The 19,528-nt window shown below is 40.2% G+C and overlaps 2 protein-coding genes across 4 annotated transcripts; one reads left to right on the top strand and one right to left on the bottom strand.

Annotated features, from left to right (window-relative positions):
• Positions 1 to 3,448: 3,448 nt before the first annotated feature.
• tmem238a (transmembrane protein 238a) lies at positions 3,449 to 8,404 on the bottom strand. Its single transcript, XM_049603253.1, has 3 exons — positions 8,251 to 8,404; positions 4,816 to 4,973; positions 3,449 to 3,893 (listed from the first exon to the last, which is right to left on the bottom strand). Exons 2-3 carry the CDS (start codon positions 4,964 to 4,966, stop codon positions 3,730 to 3,732), a joined length of 315 nt encoding a protein of 104 aa, XP_049459210.1. The 5' UTR covers positions 4,967 to 4,973; positions 8,251 to 8,404; the 3' UTR covers positions 3,449 to 3,729.
• A 46-nt stretch (positions 8,405 to 8,450) lies between these two features.
• On the top strand, positions 8,451 to 18,264 carry LOC125904674 (coiled-coil domain-containing protein 106-like). 3 transcript variants are annotated; one of them, XM_049602254.1, is made up of 8 exons: positions 8,451 to 8,594; positions 13,476 to 13,640; positions 13,952 to 14,143; positions 14,394 to 14,546; positions 14,685 to 14,891; positions 15,107 to 15,169; positions 15,330 to 15,490; positions 17,479 to 18,264. In XM_049602254.1, exons 2-8 carry the CDS (start codon positions 13,484 to 13,486, stop codon positions 17,632 to 17,634), a joined length of 1,089 nt encoding a protein of 362 aa, XP_049458211.1. In that variant the 5' UTR covers positions 8,451 to 8,594; positions 13,476 to 13,483; the 3' UTR covers positions 17,635 to 18,264. The 3 variants fall into 3 exon arrangements, with proteins under 3 accessions (XP_049458211.1, XP_049458210.1, XP_049458212.1); XM_049602253.1 differs by having other exon boundaries at positions 8,525 to 8,797; XM_049602255.1 differs by lacking the exon at positions 15,107 to 15,169 and having other exon boundaries at positions 8,525 to 8,797.
• The last annotated feature ends 1,264 nt before the right edge of the window (positions 18,265 to 19,528 follow it).

The following is a 19,528-nucleotide window of genomic DNA, read 5'->3' as shown; positions in this document are numbered from 1 at the left end:
CAGCTTGTCCCTTGCTTCCTGCTCATGAGAGCCTCGAGAGTAAATGCAAATAACAAACTGAAAAACCAAAAGAATGAGCTGATGGATGCTAAAATGCTCTGTAGAGCTGAGGGGAACTGCGTCTGTTTATGATCCTCTGTGTGTTTGTTACTGCAAGCGACACGTGTTTTATTTCACATTGTCATTTGATCCCTTCTATAAATGAAAATATTATTTGAAGCTGCTTTAAACAGGCCAAAACTACAACTATACTGTCTTTGCAGGTATTTTAATTTATATGGGGCATTTTTGAGACTCAAAAGGTTCTCTCACGTTAACAGAGGTCGTACAAGTAAGTACATTTACTCAAGTACTTAAATAAAACTTTGAGATACTAGTACTTTACTTAAGTATACCATTTTATGCTACTTTATTCTCCTACTCTATATTCTGGAAACCAATTGTACAACATTTAGCTTTACTTGATACTTTGCAGATTACATCACATTATTAATACAAAACATAAACCTAATAAATTATGATGTATAGTTCTTGATTAAGCCACTCATCAGTATACGAAGTAGGCTAATTAACATTAGCTCCTTCTGTATCAGCTGCAACACTAGTGATGAACACATAACGCATCAATAGTATTCAGTGATAAAAGATATATTATACTGAAAGAGGCCATTCTGTATAAAGAGTTCTTTTACTTTTAATATTTAAAACATATTTTGATGCCAATATGTTGGTTCTTTCACTTCAGTAACAGTGTTTTTGCACTGAGGTATTTCAGTTTTTACTTAAAGGAGCTATATGTAAGAAATCTAAAGCAAATAGTCGTAAAATCATCCTAATATGTCACAGAGACTAAGGAATAATGTTCATATAACATACTGATCTCATTGACAACAATAGTACAGCCAGAATATTTGCATTTAAAAAAAATTTTTACGGCCTGCAAATCATGTTTATGTTTTGAATTTGTGTTTTGGCCTGTTGCGCCACCCACCGCCGTCTACCAGTCACGCAGTCAGTTGAGTCTCAGCATCAGTTAAAGTTACGACAGCAGCACGGCAAGCAGCATTAGCAGTGTCCCAGTACATAGCATTAGCAGCCGGCTCCTGAACCGGGACCAGGACCGATCGAGCAAGTCCGGCTTGCTTGAACGGTCCCGGTCCCGGTTCGCTGGAAAACCGAAGATCAAGGACGCGGCGACACGGCCCTGCTACGGCAGCCGCCCGTGGGCAAACAAATCAGTCTCCAGCATGCTGCTGTCCAGCAACCTCGAATCTGTAGGGGAGGGGGGGCGGACACGACTCGCGGCAGTATTTTGAATTTGAGTGCAGTAACCATTTTGGCCACATTCTTACATACAGCGCCTTTAAGATCTGAGTACTTCCTTCACCAGTGGATGCTTGTCAGGAAAACATGAACATTTTAAGTGATTATAAATTAAAACATTTTTCCCCATGTGAGTTCATTCCACACATTATAAGTCATTATTATTCAGGCAATATGGGGTCATACAAGATATTTTGAAACTTGGACTTGACGTCTCTGAGGACATCGTCGTCACCTGACTTCAACTGCCGATATTCAGAGCAAGGCAGGTGAAAACATGCTAACTGTCCTCATAATCCCATTACTCATGGTACAACGGCTGTCTGCAGGGGAATACGCTGTGCACGCTAGGTTCATATCAGGTCATTCAGGGCAGTGGGTTGAGGGGGAGTTTGCATACAGAAGGTCGCAGAGCTGTCGAGGAACACCATCATAGTCTTCATGATGGGTATCTTGTAAATGAAGTGAGAGACAGATCTGAGTTTAGAGCAAACCTGGCACTAATAAAAGCAAATTCTGTTTGCTGTAGTTCAGATTTAAACCACTTGCTGTACCACATGGTGGGGGATTTAACATATCAGGGCAACTCAGGTAAAGTCTGGTGAACCTACACACCCACAAGTTGAACTGAACCTCATATAGATTAGATTTGACCCAAGAGGTGCTAGAGCTTATAAACAGAAGTTAACTGAGGAGAAACACACTCAGATTGGTGCAACAAATTCATCTAACATCAGCTTTTATTAATCAGGCTTCAATAAAGGTCTGTGGCTGAAAGCTCACAGAAAGGTTGCATGTGTTTGTGTGGAGATTTTTTTTTTTTTAGGTTTTAGGGTTTTTTATGTTGTGTTTTATGTTACATTAAATATTCTACCAAATAATCTCTATCAATAACAGCTCATATACTACATCGCAAAATGTAGAAATATAACTTATTATTGTCTTGCAGAAATGTGCAATGCCTGTTTCACATGAATGCTCCCTACAAATTATAACAAATTTACTTTGTTTATGGTGCTAAATTTCCTCTAGTAAGTTTCACTGTGATCTATAACCAAGGACAATTTTATAATAATTTTATAAAATGTTGCATCCCCTTTCTAAGAAACCACACAGCAAAACTATTTTCTGTCTGACCTGACATCAATTTGTTTTACTGACACTGTAATGGACCTAATGACTTGTTTTTGGGATTAACTGCTCTGTTACAGTTACTGTGAAGGAACAGGTTACAATAATCCCACAGTGAGTAATGCATTACAGTGTAAACCCCGACATGGCCGGTGTTTTCAGGTGAAGGAGATTAGCCAAGCTGTGTCGTAGGGGAACTTCTTTCTCGGTGGAGGGAAAATCTGCTGCCAGGTCACTTCCTCTCTCTACTAGCGTCTTTGTATGGATGATGCTGTAATCTTGAGTTCAGGTGGAGTTCATTCATCAGCTTGTGCCGAAAAAAACAACTTTAATTTACTTTTGTAATCCACCCTGAAGCTGCAGTGAAAATTGTGACCTGAAGATAGAAAACAAACACATTTTACGAGCATCATATTTACAAGTCGATATATGACCCTTTCTCCTGATATTACTGATTTAATATTTGCTCTGATGTTTCTTACAAAGGCCACAAATGACTACATGTTCTAATTGCTGTTGTTGTAATTCCTGCTGGTCACCAGCAGAGGTCAATACAGGTTATAGATATATACATTACAGAAGATTGTGAATCTTGAGAAATTTCACTTTGAAAACTTCAAAACATGCCCCTGTTCCAACATTTTAGGAAGATGTTGCAGGCATTGAATTCAGAATGAGCGTATATTTAAAAAGAACCAATGAAGTTCATCAGTTTTAACACTGAATATCTTGTCTTTGCACTTTATTCAATTGAATATAGGTCAGTAAGGTTTTGCAAATCATTGCATGTTATTTTAATTTTTTTACACAGCATCCAAACTTTCATTGAATCAGGAGCTGTCCTTTATAATATAGTATATTTAAATTCTCATATTTTTGTGGTTTTAAAACTAAACTCAGTCTGTTTTTAATTCCAATTGTAAAAAGTCTATTTTTTAAATATTTTCTTGTGAATTTTTATATCGCTGAAAATGGAATAAACAGACATTTCTATAATTTACAAAAAAGCATTTATTGAAAGAAGAGACCACAGCTTTGCTGAATGACAGTCACATCTAAAACTATATACAAATACTGATAAAAATAAAACATCAAGTTCACCACTATGTAACAGAACAGCAGGTGCACATCTGTAACTGAAATGTTTCTGACATGCTTCTAACACTAAAACCAGAAGAGTTTCATTCAGTGCCTGTGTCTCATATTAATACTGACACAAACATAGGCATTAACAGACTTTTACACTGAAATGTATTCAGACTTCCTGTCCATGGCTCAAAGCTGGTTCCTGTACGTGCGGATCTTGCGGCTGAGTCTGCGAGCAAGCCGGTCGACAGCGCTGCTGATGTGTCCCAGCTCCTTTTTGGACGTCAGACCCTCGATGTTTCCGCTGTACCACAACACCCAGCCGGCCAGAGACATCAGCACAAACAGAGCTCCTGCACACAGTTCAGATCAGATCATCAGTATGATGGCACATCTTATAAATCACTATACACACAGTTGGATAACATGACAAGTAGTTAAAAAAAAAACACAGAAACATCATTATAATACATCTGCATGAGTAAATACAGTAAAAAACACCACTTAATCCCTGTTTCATGGAGTAGCTTAATTAAAATGTGTAATTTTACTTGTTCTATTATTTCCGCCGGTAGTGGCAATGTATATACACCAATCCGCCACAACTTTAAAACAACTAACAGGTGAAGTAAATATCATGAATCATCTCGTTACAATGCATTGTTCTGCTGCAAAGAGCTCAAGGCGTCGACTTGGCCTCCAAATTGCCCAGATCCCAATTTGATCTAACATCTATGGGATGTGCCTGTACCAGAGAGGTCCTGTGTCCATGCCTCACCAGGTCAGATCCAAGTCCAATCAACAGTGGGGCATCTGACTGTCGAGTGAGGAGTGAGGGATCTTTTAAGCACTGTAGGTTGCAAGGTTGGATATCTGCACGTCCCACAGATGCTCGATCAGATTGGGATCTGGGGAATTTGGCGGCCAGGTCGACGTCTTGATCTTTTTGTAACATTCCTCAGGCCATTCCTGAGCAGTGTTTGCAGTGTGGTGTGGCACATGGTCCTGCTGGGGGGGTCACTGCCATCAGGGGACTTGTACTTAGTCTGCAGCACTGTTTGGGGAGGTGGTGCATGTCAGGACCCAAGGTTTCCCAGCAGAACATTGCATTATAACAAGATGATCAATGTTATTCACTTCAGCTGTCAGTGGTTTTTAAGTTGTGGCTGATTGGTTTATTTTGAATATTGTGGATTTCTTTTTAATAAAATGTTATATTTGCACTCTTTCTTGCTTTATACTGTAACTGCTGAGGCTGGGGCCGTTATGTCATACCTGTATAGACCAGTAAGTCTCCAAAGTCCTGCCCTTTGATCTCCAGGGGGGCAAAGACTCCCACCAACAGAGAGGCTCCTCCCAGTAAATCCATGAACACAGCAAAGGCCAGAGCCAGTTTACAGTGGGAGAGGCCGTCACACAGGCCCATAATGAAACTTTGGAGGAGAGAAAAAGGGGAAAAAAGACTGTTATAAGCAGAACATTGGAAACACATGAAAACTGCAGCTTTCTGCTGCTTTATTAGGACAATTTAATTTTATCAGAACATAGAAAAATGCCAATCTGTTGTTGTCAGTATGATGTTGAAAGTGTGACTCTAGTATCTAAAAAAGTCTGTAATGAAACCTGCCTTTTCCTGACCTAAAGACTAGGGCTAAACAGTATATCAATATCAGTATATGAAACAGAATATTGTCCAAGATTTTGGGCATTCAGTTCAATTCAATTCAATTTATTCCAAGGGAAATTCTTGTGCCAGGAGTGCTTCAAATACACTAAGCAGTTACTACACTACAATAACACTAAGTACAGTAACCACAATTTTAACAATTCACAACCTGTAACAACCAGCGGGTTCCCCTGGTCACTCAATGGGCCCAGTTTTAGAACAACATTAGTATTAAATATCTGAAATTAAAAACAAATGTCAAAAAATATACAAGATAGATGTGTTTTCAAGGAGCAGAGGCAAAAACCACTGCTTAATAGAGTAAGTTAAGTTTAAGTTTATTTCCTTTATTAATCCCCCTGAGAAGAAATTCAATGTTTTCACTCTTGCTTGTCAATTACACACAGGTCCGAAAGACACACACATGCACAAACAGGACCTATACATGCACAAAGTGGAGAGATGTCAGAGTGAGGGGGCTGCCCTTTGGTCAGGCGCCCCGAGTGGTTGGGGGGTTTGGTGCCTTGCTCAAGGGCACCTCAGCAGTGCCCAGGAGGTGAACTGGCACCTCTCCAGCCACCATTCCACGCTCCATATTTTGGTCCGGACGGGGACTTGAGCAGGCGACCCTCCGGTTCCCAACCCAAGTCCCTATGGGCTGAGCTACTGCCGCCCCAACAGTAGGGGTAAGACAGGTACAAGAGTTACTAAAAATGAACTAAAACAGTGGAAAAAACTAAAATGGTGGGAAGAAACAGACTGCTGTTACACTAAATATGATATAACAGGGAAGCTGCATTGTGCATGACTGAGAAAATGATGTTGCGCTACACTGACACTACATATATATATACATTATTGGAAGTGTTGTATTTTCCTGGTTTTAAAGGCTACATTATGTGATTTTCTGAACTCACCAGACTGTTGCGGCTGTTCATTCATCTGACATTATTTGCCTTACCCACTCAGTCATTATATCCACATTACTGGTGATTATTTTACAAACTCTCACCATGTTAATATTTTTGAAAGCACCAATAGCCAACCCTACAATATCCTCACAAGAGTCCATCCATCCATCCATCTCATCCGCTTATTAGGGGCCTTGTCGTGGAGGCAGCAGGCCAAGCAAAGCACCCCAGACGTCCCCCTCCCCAGCAACGCTTTCTGACTCCTCCTAGGAAATCCCGAGGTGTTCCCAGGCCAGATGAGATATGTAATCCCTCCAGTGTCCTCTGGGTCTACCTCAGGGCCTCCTACCAGTGGAACGTGCCTGGAACACCTCCAACAGGAAGTGTCCAGCGTCATCACAATAGTGTTTAATTTAAAGAAATATCGATTTATCGATACATATCGATTCTGAATGTTTCATATTTCAATACTCATTTTGCGCACTATCACTATGTATTTCTCTGTTGTTAAAAATTATACATTTTATACCCTCAATGTCAATTTTTCCTGTGGTATCGAATGTTATTTATTTATTTTATTTTTCTGATTTTTTCTGATTTTACTTAAATAAATGCAGGACTTTTACTTGCAACAAAGTCATTTTACAATGTGGTACTTTTAGTAGTACTGTTATTCAAGAAAGGGATTTGAAAATTTTCTCCACCACTGATTAACTGTTTCAGCTCGAATCAATATTAGCTACCATTAATGGACTACCAGCTACCTAACTCCACTGGGATTCTGCTCAATTTAGATAGTTTTGATGTATGAAATGATTTAGTCAGGACCTCATAATGTCTGTAGGTTTTCTGAACAATACATTGTGCATATGTCCAAATAATGACCTGCGCCCTATTTCAGAAGGCAGAATTAGTGAAAACTCTGAGTATGTTGAGCCTGAGATGAGGGAAACTCTGAGTTTTAATGTTTCACAAAACCAGTTCTGCACATCACATTACAGTCTTCTCCCATCACACCTCACGCTGTTTAGCTGCAGCTGACGTAATAGATTTTTTTTTCATGTGAACATACTCAGAGTTGATTGAACTGATTCTGATCAGCTGTTCTGCAACCGAAAACTCAGAGTTTCCCAGCTCAGGCTCAGCTCAGGCTCAGGATTAGGAGAGATCTCTCAGACATGCATATGTTTTGTTTTTTTTTTTTTTAAACGCACGCATTCATTTTAATGGGGTCATCCCTATGTTTCCAGGGTTCGAAGTTTCCCGGGTTCTATGTTCCCCACTTAACCCTGCAAAAAAGGTTCTATGTTTCCCACTTGGTTAAGTGGAGAACATAGAAGCTTTTTTGCAGGGTTAAGTGGGGAACATAGAACCCTGGAAACATAGATACGCTCCCATTTTAGCTCGCTCGCATGTTTTATTACTATTTCGCGGGCGCGTTTTACAAAAGGCATGCTCATTTTAATAAATCGCGCGATTTATTAAAACGCATGCGTGCCTGGCTATCAACGCCTCATACTCCCACCAACTGCAGCAGGAGGACGGACATCAAGAGGACGGATACCATCTGTCTATGCCTGAGCATAGACAGATACATTAATTCACTGTGTAGTCCATTGTTTTACATGTTTGACATGTATGTTCTTATACTGTGGTTCTGGCAGAAGCATCTGTACAGGTTTTGTAACCTGGATTTGAGTGTAGCTTTTCAGTAAATACGTTGAAAAAAACTTTCATATGACATGTTGATGTTTCTTTATTACCGCACTCTACCCTCATCATTCACATTAATCAGGTCCACCTGAGCATTTAAAACAAACACTTCCTTCTGCTCCGTAGCATCCCCCTCTTTCAAATGGACCAATATTGCACGCACAGCCTTTTCAACTATCTTTTTTTTTAAAAAAAAAAAAAAAAACGCGCGCGCGATAAGAAAAAAAAACATAGGCCTACAGATGTCACCTCCCGGTCTCCGTAGAAATAGGGCCCTGATCACCTTAAAGTTTTTTCTCACTCAGCTCCATGAACACAATCACTGCAGAGCAGCTCCCTCAGGTTTCTCACAAGGACGTTCAAATTATTCTGTCATAAAATTAAACAAAACCTTTAATCAATACTCCCACTGTGACTCACTTATTGTTGTTCGACCAGCAGCATAAAACCGAGACCGTTGTGTCTTTTTCTGACGTCTCTCCCGTGGAGGTTTCCTCTTTTTCTCTTCCGCGTTTACCTTCTCAGATGTCACCTTCTGCACCTACCTGAGCACCGCCCCGCCGGTGACGCGTTTCCGGTCGGACGCGTTCATATACTTTCAACCCTTTAACCTTTTCATGACAGACAGATAGAAATAGGGTGGAGTCAGTGTTGAAGGTGTTTTAGACAGAACTTAAAAGTTTTTTTCTTCTTCAGGGGAAACACCGTTTGTGCGCATGCGCATACCGGGTCGTGGTACACCTGTTGAAGCCACTTATAATCAGGTAATTGCTGCTGCGGATGTGGTCGCAGTAGCTGAGGGTTATTTCAGGCTGTATTACAGGAGTATAACTGCACACAGAACTACTCAAGACTAATAATAACACGGTTACCACTTTAATTCACTTATTACTGTTGAGTGCTGCTCACCTGACGGAGCTCTCAGTCATGAATCCTCCAACCAACAGAGACGATACACACCCGCCAGGTAACAGCAGCATTTAAATGGCGTATCCACCGTGTGCTACACACATACTGAAAGTTTCACTGCGTTTAAATGACTTTGAAATGTAACCTTAATGTAACTTCTGTTCATAGACTGTCTGTCTGATGAAATTCTCTCCATAATGTCAGGCATGGCAGCTTCATTTGTATAGTACATATTATACACTGGAGCAATTCAAAGTGCTTTACAGAGCAATAACATATGAAACTTAATGAAGGGTACAGATTTACAATAAAAGGGTAAAGAAAAAAAGATGTTAAAGGTAAAATTAATTACTTAAAAATCAACATTGAAAAGAGCAACAGCAAACAAGAGGTGCAAAGCTAAAAAAGGATTATTTAAAATAATTTCAAATTGAGTTTAGAAATAAGTTTGCAGTCATTACAGAGTGGAGCAGACTGTGTAAAAGGAATGTTTTCAGCCTTGACTTGAAAGTGGTTAGAGTCAGTGCTGATCTAACATCACCTGGGATTATTCCAGGTTTGTGCTGCATGATAACAAACGCTGCCTCACCATGTTTTGTTCTAACTCTTGGGACGGTCAGTAGGCTGGCCTCAGATGTCCTCAAGGTCCTAGGAGGTTCATTAGCATGTCAGAGATATATCTGGGTGTTGAGCCACAGAGTGATTTATACACAAGCTGCAGGATATTGAAATCAGTTCTCTGAGTGACAGTGTAAGGACTGTAGAACTGGACTACTGTGGTCATGTTTCCTAGGACCCAAGCAGCAGCATTCTGAATACGCTGAAGTTGCCAAACAGCTTGTTTTAACGGCCTACAAACAGACCATTGCAGTAATCTAAACTGCTGGAAATAAAGGCCTGGGTGAGCCTTTCAAGGTCTTGCTTTTATTCCTCTGACTGTAGCAATGTTTTCAGATGTTAGTAGGCAGATGACGTTAAGGATTTGATGTGGTTGTAGACATTTAAATCAGAGTCCAGGTTAAAACCAAGGTTCCTTGCATGACTCTTAATTGTAAGAGAGTGGGCCTCAATGTGAGAGCTCATGCTCTGTCTTTCTTTCTGTGGCCCAAAGACAATTATGTTGGTCGTATGTTGAGTTGGAGAAAATTTTGATGCATCCAATCATTGATTTGCTCACTACAGGGACACAGGTGCTCTACGGGTGACAATAATGTAGGATAATATAGGGAAAGACACCCCCTTAAGAAAAAAGTAGGCTAAATTTACAGCAAATTTAAAAATATTTGGACAGGCTATGAGTTTAGCATGTGCAGGATGATGATGCAAAACCAACTGTTGGAGAAATAAGAAAATCTTCCCCCACTATAGTGACAAGATGCCCAAAATCCCAACCCTGACCCATTAATTTATTATGTAGAGGCCCTGAAGCCTTTCCTTCAGGCACGTTGTTTTCATTTCAGGATGTCTTCCTCCAGCAAGCTTGCTAAAAATGTTGGCTAATTCTAGATTGGCAAGGCAGCTTTATTTGTGTAGCACATTTCATACACCAGGGCATTTCAAAGTGCTTTACGATAGCAATAAAACATAAAACATAATAAAGGATACAGATCTACAATAAAAGGTAAGGTAAAATTAATTACTAAAATATTAAGAATTTAAAAAAAAAAATCACCATAAAAAAGCAAAAGTGCAGACAAGAGGTGCAAAGATAAAAAGATTATTTAAAATGATTTAAAATGGAGTTTAACAAAGTTGCAGTGCGGTTAAAATCAATAAAAGTATTAGAGTAAAAAAAAATTACAGTGCAGTGCAAGAAATGAATAAATATTGGAGTTGATAAAAGGCAGCGGCAAATGGATAAGTCTTCAATCTTGATTTAAAAGAAGTGAGAGATGATGCAGACCTGCAGTTTTTGGGGGGTTTGTTCCAGATATGTGGAGCATCAGAACTAAGCGCTGCTTCTCCATGTTTAGTCCTGACTCTGCAGACACAAAGCAGACCTGTCCCAGAGGACCTGAGAGGTCTGGATGGTTCATAGTGTAGCAGAAGGTCAGAAAGGTATTTGGGCTCTGAACCATTCAGTGCTTTGGAAACCAACAGCAGTATTTTGAAGTCGATTCTCTGACAGACAGGAAGTCAGTGTAAAGACCTCAGAGCTGGAGCGATGTGATGCACTTTCTTGGTATTAGTGAGGCCTCGAGCAGCAGCATTCTGCAGATTTTTTTAGGGAGACCTGTAAAGACCCCATTACAGTAGTCAAGTCTAGTAAAGACAAATGCATGGACATGTTTTAACAGATCCTGCTGAGACATCAGTCCTTTTGTTCTTGATATGTTCTTCAGGTGATATAGGCTGACTTTGTAATTGTCTTAATGTGGCTGTTGAAGTTCAGGTGTGAGACCATGACTACACCAAGGTTTCTGGCTTGGTCTTGACAGCTAGCAATACTAATGATCGCTATAGGGGCAAAAGGGCCCTTTTCTAAGGGTGCTTCTTGCCAAGGGTCTAACTTACCTTTTTTTAAGTAACTAGTTACATGTAACAGAGTTATCTGGGCTAATTTAACTACAACATAAATGTAATTGTAATCAGTTACTGAGAAAAAATATGAAATTTAATTACAGTTGCTTAACAAAATATTGGTGATTACCAAAGGATTACATTACATTACAAATAATTTTCTTTTTAGTCTCAGTAATATGCAGAGTATAACATTCATTCTGTTGTCCTGCTATTTTTGCCGTGCAGGAATGCCTCCTTTCGTCATATTTCCAGACAACAGGATTCATGCACTTATGTGTTAGGACTTTTCAATTTTATTGCCCAGTTTAAAGCATTTACTAGAAAAGTAATAAAAAAAAGTAGGCTAATGAATTGTAATAAGTTACATTACTATAATGAAAAGTAACAGGGTAAGTAGTGATCTGTAACCTATTAACATTTAAATGCATCCTTCCTAACACTGATTACCATTTATATATAAAAGCTTTTTATGTACAATTTAATATAAATACATAGATCAGTATCATCCAGTTGCAAAAAAACAGATCATGTTACTCTCAAATGGTTTTGGTGGAATAAATCTAAAGAATGCAGCAATTCAGATGAAATGTCACAATTCACTACTAGAGCATAGCCACTTAATACATGTGCTGAGAGTAGATTTAGCGCCATCTATTGGCTACCCTACCCTGTTCACTGGTTCTCAACCAGCAGTCCTAGAGCCCCAACAGTCCTTTAGGGAGTTCCAGGGTGTCCCAGAAAATGGGGAATGGTGTATTTTAGGGCTGACAGCGTGCAATTAAGGTCCAATCATAACACATTTTTTTTAATTGAGTGTATTTTGCCTGTGAGTTCTGGTCATAATCATATCTAACAACCAAAATCTTTTAAGATGAAGGTCCATGAAGCAAAATCTCATTAAATGGGGTCTGTGACGGTGAGGTTGGGCTCATCATAATCGTTTTCTGCCTCTAAACTGCTTCTCAAACATCATCACTATTGATAAGCTGATCAATTTTAGGCCACGTTTCTTATGCCTTAATATCTCATTTAGATCTCACTGTTTTCTATGTTATGGCTATTTTACCAATGTTCTGTTTTGTTTATTTATTTCCACATGTTTTGTTTTTGAAATACATTTTTTAAGTATTTTTATTTGGTGTTATTTTTATCTGTTTACTGCTATCTTTATATTTGCACCTTTACTTGATAATTTATATTTGCATTATTTATATTTGCAAAGCCTAGTGCTCTGGATAATAGGGGTGCACGATATTGGATTTTTTGCCAGTATATTTCAACTCATTTGGCGAATAACCGATACCAATATCAATTCATCCACTTCTTTCCCTACCTAATTTTAGTGATCATCAAGTCTGCTTTAGTGGCATTACGTTATACATGCATACTCTTATTGTGATGGCCCACCAGCAGGTGGAGACATGAAATACAATGCTTTTCAATGTTTGTAATATTTATTCATTGTACAAAGTAAGCAAAAGCATGTTGGCTGATTCTAATAGTTGATTTTAAAGCCAGTACTGATGACGTGCTGATATTATTGTACATCCCCACTAGATAAAGTTCTGTTTTCTCTTATTTCATCTATCTTTTATTATCTATTTTATGTGAATCATGAGCACCAAAGGAACGACCTTGATAAGTTATAACTTTATTAACTTTGTTATTAGAGCTGAAATGATTAGCCAGTAAACAGTGGGCGAATTAATCTGACACAACTTGCTGAGTCATTGTTTAAGTCAGTGATTTCATTTTGCAAACATGCTAAACATTCTCTGGTTCCATCTTCTCAAATGTGAGGATTTTCTTCTTTACTCATCAATGGTAGAGCACAGTAGAACAACACAAGACATCAAAGTAAATCACCTTGGGCTCCAGGAAATTGTGATGACCAGTATCTTTGTTGTTTTTGGACATTTCATGAGTTTTGCAGAGGTGTTTAGCAACACAGATCACGATACATCTTGTCTTACAGTCAATTTACTGAGTAGATTTTAGCCTAAATAATAACTGATGTTTGATACTGTGCTCTGTGATGATAGCAGAGGAGGTGGTCTCTGTTTCATGCTATAAAACACTGTGGGCAAACTCTAGTTTCTAGACTTAAATCAAGTATTAAAAAATGAATCAACAGATTAATTTTTAATAAAATCATTGTTAGTTGTGGCAGGTTTAATGTGCTAATTCTCTGTTGTCTTGTGTGTTATTGTTAGAGCACTACATGCCCCACTCATCATCATCATCATCAGGAGGCGTAGGAGGAGGAGGAGGAGGAGGTGGTTTGTATCTGGATGCCTTTGAGGTCTCTTTCCCTCTGGAGGAGAGCATCGAAAGACCGCCCGCATATCACCTGAACCAGGGTCAGCAGGTGATGGAGGGTATGCCACAGCTACTACACATGTTTATGACCAGTTTCATAATGTAGCAGTAACATACTGAGATAGGTGGTTAATCAGCAGGTAACAGTTTTTAATGTTGCATTCAACAGAATTAATGAAAATAAAATTCGGTCATCTACTAAAAAGGAAACTTGGGAATAGTTTCAGAGAGAATCATAATGATGATACTGTGACATTGTTGTGCTCTGCTGTTGTCTGAATGGATGTGTGCACGTATATTTTCTTGAACTGTCACTGAGGTCGGGGGGGAACACTTACAGTATATTAATGTATCTGATCTCCTCCTGCAGAGCCCGTGGTGCAGGAGCCCCCTCACTCTCAATACAGCCCTTTCATCCTGGTCTCCAACCTGCGAGCTCACCTGTACGTCACTCTGGAGAAGAACGCCTGGCTGCAGAAACGCATCGAAGAGCTCGAAGAGGAGCGCAACTTCCTGCGCTGTCAGCTGGACCGCTTCATTGTCAGCATGAGAGGTCCGGAGGGTGAGGAGTCAGCACTGCATCTGTCATATTAAGCTGTTAGACTGAAATAGAAATAAATAAATAAATAAATAGATAGATAGACATGAATATGATGGGAATGCAGAACAATAAACATAGCTACAGAAAACACACAATAACACTAACAACTCTATAATATATAGAGTTACTCTTAGAGACTAAGGTGATTTTTCTGTATGTATGTATTTTGTTTTGCTGGACCTCTCACCAGTATTGTTATACAAACACACAGTGACAGAGTGGTGTGGAGAATCTCAGCGTGGTGTGAAGGTCCAGCCGTCCGCCTCTCCCTCTCCTCCTTCCCCCATGACCACCAGGTCTGGCATGACCCTCAAACGGCAGCAGGGACCAGGACCTCGGCCCCGCCGCAGCACCGCCATCCCTGGTGAGCTGACACACAAGTTAAATAATCATTTATTGCTTTTTATTTTGTAAGAAATATTTAACTTTGACATCCAAAAGTTCTTTTTTGACTCTTCTTCTCCAGTTTTGACTTTTTGTTGATGTGCTCAAAATTTCACAGCGACAGTGAAGCAGGAGTTTCACCTGGAGGAGGATAAATACTACACTGAGGACGAGTATGTGGAGGAGGAGGAGGAGGAGGAGGAAGACGAGGACTCGTCACTGGAGAAGGGGTCAAAGAAGAAGGGCCGAGGGCGAGCCAACGGAGAGCCGAGGATGAAGATGAGGAGGATCTTCAGGATCACCCATGGGAGGGAGAGACAGAGAGGTGGGTACTACACTATTGTACTGTGTACCCAATACAGTATAGCTTACAGGAAGACTTCCACCCACCAATGATCATTTGTATATCAGTTACTCACCCTCTGATGTGTTGAATTTGTGAAGAAAATTGTTTTCTTACGCCCCTCCGCTGGGTGGAGGCAGTGGTAGACCAGCAGCTCCTGTGTTCAGCAAGGTAAAATGACTGTTTTGTCCCCGCAGTGGTACTGCTTTCATTCACAACAACAGATGTACCAGCATTTTCCCTGAAATGTAGGTCAAAAGGTAGGAAATTGGTGATACAGATTTTTCTGAATATTGATCCCTGTTCCCATTCACACATGACCACATCCAGGAAATGTTGCTGAACATTTCAGAGACACACCACATGTGTGAAAGGGGCTTCAGTCTCTATGTTTTCTCCTCTCTCTGTCCCCCTCCTCAGTCAAAGACCCAGAGGGGGTTTTGATTCGTTATAAGAAGATCCTGACAACCTACCAGCGGGTGAGGAGCATGTCCCGAGCCTTCCATATCCACGGAGTCGACAGGAACACCATGGCCTCTACCTCCCCCATCGCCGAGCTGCTGCTGGTGGCTCCAGAGAAGGTCTCGATTATTTTAATGTTCCTCTTCATGATAGTTGACACGTATTTGGACTAAGTGATCCACTAAAATTACTCTTTATAGTGCTAGCAACCTACATACATCTTACTATATAATGACGAAAACTCTGTGTGTCTGTTCCACATTTTTCTCCTCACTGACTTGGTCAATCCATGTGAAATTTGGCACAGTGGTAGAGGCTCATGGGAGGATGGGAATGAAGCAATATTACATCAATTGGCCAAAGGGGGCGCTATAGCAACCGATTGAAATTGCAAACTGTGAATGGGCATATCTCATGCCCCGTATGTTGCAGAGACATGAAACTTTGCACAGAGATGCCTCTCCTCATGAGGAACAAATTTGCCTCAAGAACCCATAACTTCCGGTTATATAGATTTTCCGCCATTTTGAATTTTTTGAAAAACAGTTAAAATCGATCTCTTCCTAGGAAGTTTGACCGATCTGCATGAAACTGGGTGAACATAATCTAGGGACCAATATCTAAAGTTCCCTCTTGGCAAAAGCTGGAAAACTTACTAAAACTGAGCTTCTATAAGGCAATGAATATTGCGGAGGGTATCACATAAAGGTGTATAACATCTCAAGGGTTTCACTGATCACCACGCAACTTTGTAGGCATATGACCACACATAATCTGAGGGGACCCCTCCATTATTGACCCCATCAAACAAAATGGGGGCGCTAGAGAGCTAATTTCTTATCTAGGCCTAACCGCCATATCGATTTTTACTAAACTTGGTAGATATGTAGAACAGGACGCCTCAAGGTGACTGGAGAAATTTAACTCTAATTGGCAACTGGGTGGTGCTATAACAACAGAAAAATGCTTAAAAATGGCTCAAATGCGACTGATCGTTGTGGCTCCCCCTGTGGCCAAATGTTTGGGGGGCGTTTTTTTCTCATTTTTGGTATGATTAAGTCATGGTATGGTTTGCTGTACATAATCACAGAAACTGACAGTGTGTCATTCTGTCAGTCAGTCATTCTGTGTGTCCCATGTTTTTCTACTGACTGATGTGGTCAATCTATGTGAAACTGCACATAGGCATTGAGGATTGGCATAGGTAGAAGGTAGAAGGTACATTCATACAAAAGTACACACTGAAAAATGTTGTTTTTTTGTAGTTGGGAGCAGATTTATTACTCGATTAGAGTTCTGCGTTAGGTTATGTGACATTGTAGGCATTTAGTTTATCCAAGGCTTCCATATTATTTAGTAAATTACAACTAAAGTTTTCTAATCACTTGTCATATCACAGATGGCTGCTAAAAAGGGTCCTAAATACTCAACTGAGCCCAATTTCTGTCCTTAAATTACAATTGCTCCCTATAAAGAAGCTGTCTTCATTACAGCCAGAGTTTGAGTGTTTTCCTGGTTGCTAGAATATTTAAAATATTTGACTGTCTGCTGTACCAACTGTCATTTTTTCAACATTTGAAATTTCTATTGAGGTTTTCAAATAAAGTTTTGAATGTCTGTCGTCATATTTTAGGACATCACCTCAAATACAATAAAAAATTCTCCAACAAAATCTTCAATTTGAAAAAAACAAATTCATTGGATCAAATTAGTTAGTCTTTCTTTATTAAATTAACTTTCTTTAACAAGTACATCTTGTTTCCATCCATGTTTTAGGCAATGTGCGCATAAAAAATCTGAGTAGAAACAACAAACCTTCAAAGAAATAACTTGAAATATCGTAAAACTATTTTCATGTTTGGGGGAGGTGGAAAAGTTGGTGTATCAGTAAAAGCAATAAAAATGCAACTAGGTGCTATGGAAGCAGATTCAGCAAATATGCCCACATTGATTCTGAGTGGCTCATGATGAATGCAGCAGAAGAATAAAAACCGCAATTCTACTGAAACATTTTTAAACAAAGTCAAGTTTTTACCTCCGCAGCAGGATTATAGCCAGTTAATTGAAATTTCCCTTGAATTAATGAACAGTTGTGCTGTTCCTGCAGATGGTGGAGGTCGGGGAGTTCGAGGCATCGAAGGAGAAGCTTTTGGATTACGCCCGGCGGTGCTACAAGACCATGGACGACCAGACGCACGCCAAGGTTCAGGCCATGAAGAAGACCCACAAGCTGCTGCCGATCTCCTACAGGTTCAGAAACTGACTGACAGGAGGGATGAGGAAGAGGAAGGTTTCTGCACTCAACTTTGTTTTCAGATTTTTGTTATGCACTTTTTCAACTTTTGTTTTTTGTTTCCGTACAGTAAGAAGATGTAGGAAATGTGAAAATACAAATGTGAGATGCCAAATTACAGGATTAACAGTTGAACATTTCTACCAACATGCTGCCTGATTTATACTTGTGATTTATTTCTTTTTCGTGCAGCTGATATGGTGGGAACCTTTTTTTTTGTGTTGAAGATTGTGATTTTCACTGGAGGTTGAAATTATTTGAAGTTACTTTTTGCTTTACCTCAGGAATGAACAAAGTCAAAGAAGACACAGTATATTGTGAATTATGATGTTCATTTCGAAGCATACTGACTTTTTGAGTTTGTAGAATATTGTTGCTTTGGGAGTATTTACAGAGCTCAGATGTTTGTTTTCTAGAAGGACTGGCCCTCATCTTTTTGTTTTGTATTAAAAGAGGGAGAAATATTTATTTGCTTTATTAATTTTTGCAACAGAATTTTGTTGTGTCAGAATGATTATTCTGGGAAATATGTACATTTAATATGTATCGTTAAGAAGAACATATGTTAATATACAAATTATATATTTAATCTGAGTTGGCCAGATGAGCATGCTGATCAAATTTTCTGAACTGTGTGATATTAGAAGGTTTAAAATGTCACATTATGCAAGAAAGTAAATGACTTTAAATGTTCAGTTGTTGTGGGGTGTTTTTTAAATCAGGACACAGTTCATGCAGCCCAGTCGCCAGAAGAAAATGTTGACATTGTACATTTCAGCAAACCACAACTATGTTATATTTTCAAGTTTCATGCACATCAGAGCAATGTGGGGATGAAGGCGGAAGAGGGATGTCTTGTGTTAGGCTGGTCTGGGAGGATGAACTGGAGATCGGGCGGAGGGAAACTCAGTTCGAAGGTTCCATTTCAGGCATTTTTCCCACCCAAGGTGATTACAGGCCCCCAGACGGTACCTAGAATGAGATATGGGAGAGGTATGCACCAGACTGAATATGGCGAGATAATGGAGGAGGGGAAGAGAGGATGAAGAATTTAGGGAGGGTGGATGATAGATTCAGGGAAGGGAAACGGAGGGCGGGTCAAGAAGTCTGAGACAAACAGAGCAGGATGGGTTGACAAGGTATAAGTAGGCTTAAGTGGGCAGGTAATCAGGGTTGTGGTTGAGGCACGGCCCTGCTCCTGAACCTCCATCCATCAATCCATTTTCATCCGCTTATCCGAGGCCGGGTCGCGGGGGGTTGAGCAAAGCACCCCTGACATCCCTCTCCTCCAGCTCCTCCTGGGGGACCCCAAGGCATTCCCAGGCCAGATGAGATAGGCCTATGTAATTCCTCCAGCGTGTTCTGGGTCTGCCCTGGGGCCTCCTACCAGTGGGACATGCCCAAAACACCTCCAACAAGAGGCGCCCAGGAGGCATCCTGATCAGATGCCCGAACCACCTCAACTGACCCCTAGCCACGCAAAGGAGCAGCGACTCTACTCCGAGCTCTCTCCGGATGTCTGAGCTCCTCACCCTATCTCTAAGGCTGAGCCCAGACACCCCTCTGAGGGAACTAATTTCGGCTGCTTGTATCTGCGATCCCATTCTTTCGGTTACTACCCAGAGCTCACAGACATAGGTGAGGGTTGGGACATAGATGGACCTCCTGATCCTAAGTTAACAAATTAACTTCATTAGTATATGAGCTGACTTAGTCATCAGGAGGAGAGGGGTATGGTGGGTTGCGTGTCACCTAGACGAGATGCCTGCCATGCTGCAGACCACTGTTAGAGACAACAAAACTAGTTAGTCTTCAGTGAGTCATTGCTGTGTTTCCAGCAGCTTTTCAGACCCCAGATTTGGGT

This window comes from Epinephelus fuscoguttatus, linkage group LG17, assembly GCF_011397635.1.
Source record: "Epinephelus fuscoguttatus linkage group LG17, E.fuscoguttatus.final_Chr_v1".
In the NCBI taxonomy this organism is placed as follows: domain Eukaryota; kingdom Metazoa; phylum Chordata; class Actinopteri; order Perciformes; family Serranidae; genus Epinephelus; species Epinephelus fuscoguttatus.
The sequence above is the reverse complement of the archived record's forward strand: the minus strand, read 5'-3'. Positions and strand labels throughout refer to the sequence as shown.

What these genes read in the sequence shown, in the direction of transcription:
- LOC125904674 (XM_049602253.1), top strand. Translation starts at nt 8,758, where the DNA reads ATGAATCCTCCAACCAACAGAGACGATACACACCCGCCAG. An exon ending in CCGCAGCACCGCCATCCCTG is followed by an intron (nt 14,547 to 14,684) that starts GTGAGCTGACAC and finishes AAAATTTCACAG; the next exon opens with CGACAGTGAAGCAGGAGTTT. An exon ending in TGGGAGGGAGAGACAGAGAG is followed by an intron (nt 14,892 to 15,106) that starts GTGGGTACTACA and finishes TTGTCCCCGCAG; the next exon opens with TGGTACTGCTTTCATTCACA.
- tmem238a (XM_049603253.1), bottom strand. Translation starts at nt 4,966, where the DNA reads ATGGGCCTGTGTGACGGCCTCTCCCACTGTAAACTGGCTCTGGCCTTT. An exon ending in AGACTTACTGGTCTATACAG is followed by an intron (nt 3,894 to 4,815) that starts GTATGACATAAC and finishes AACTGTGTGCAG; the next exon opens with GAGCTCTGTTTGTGCTGATG.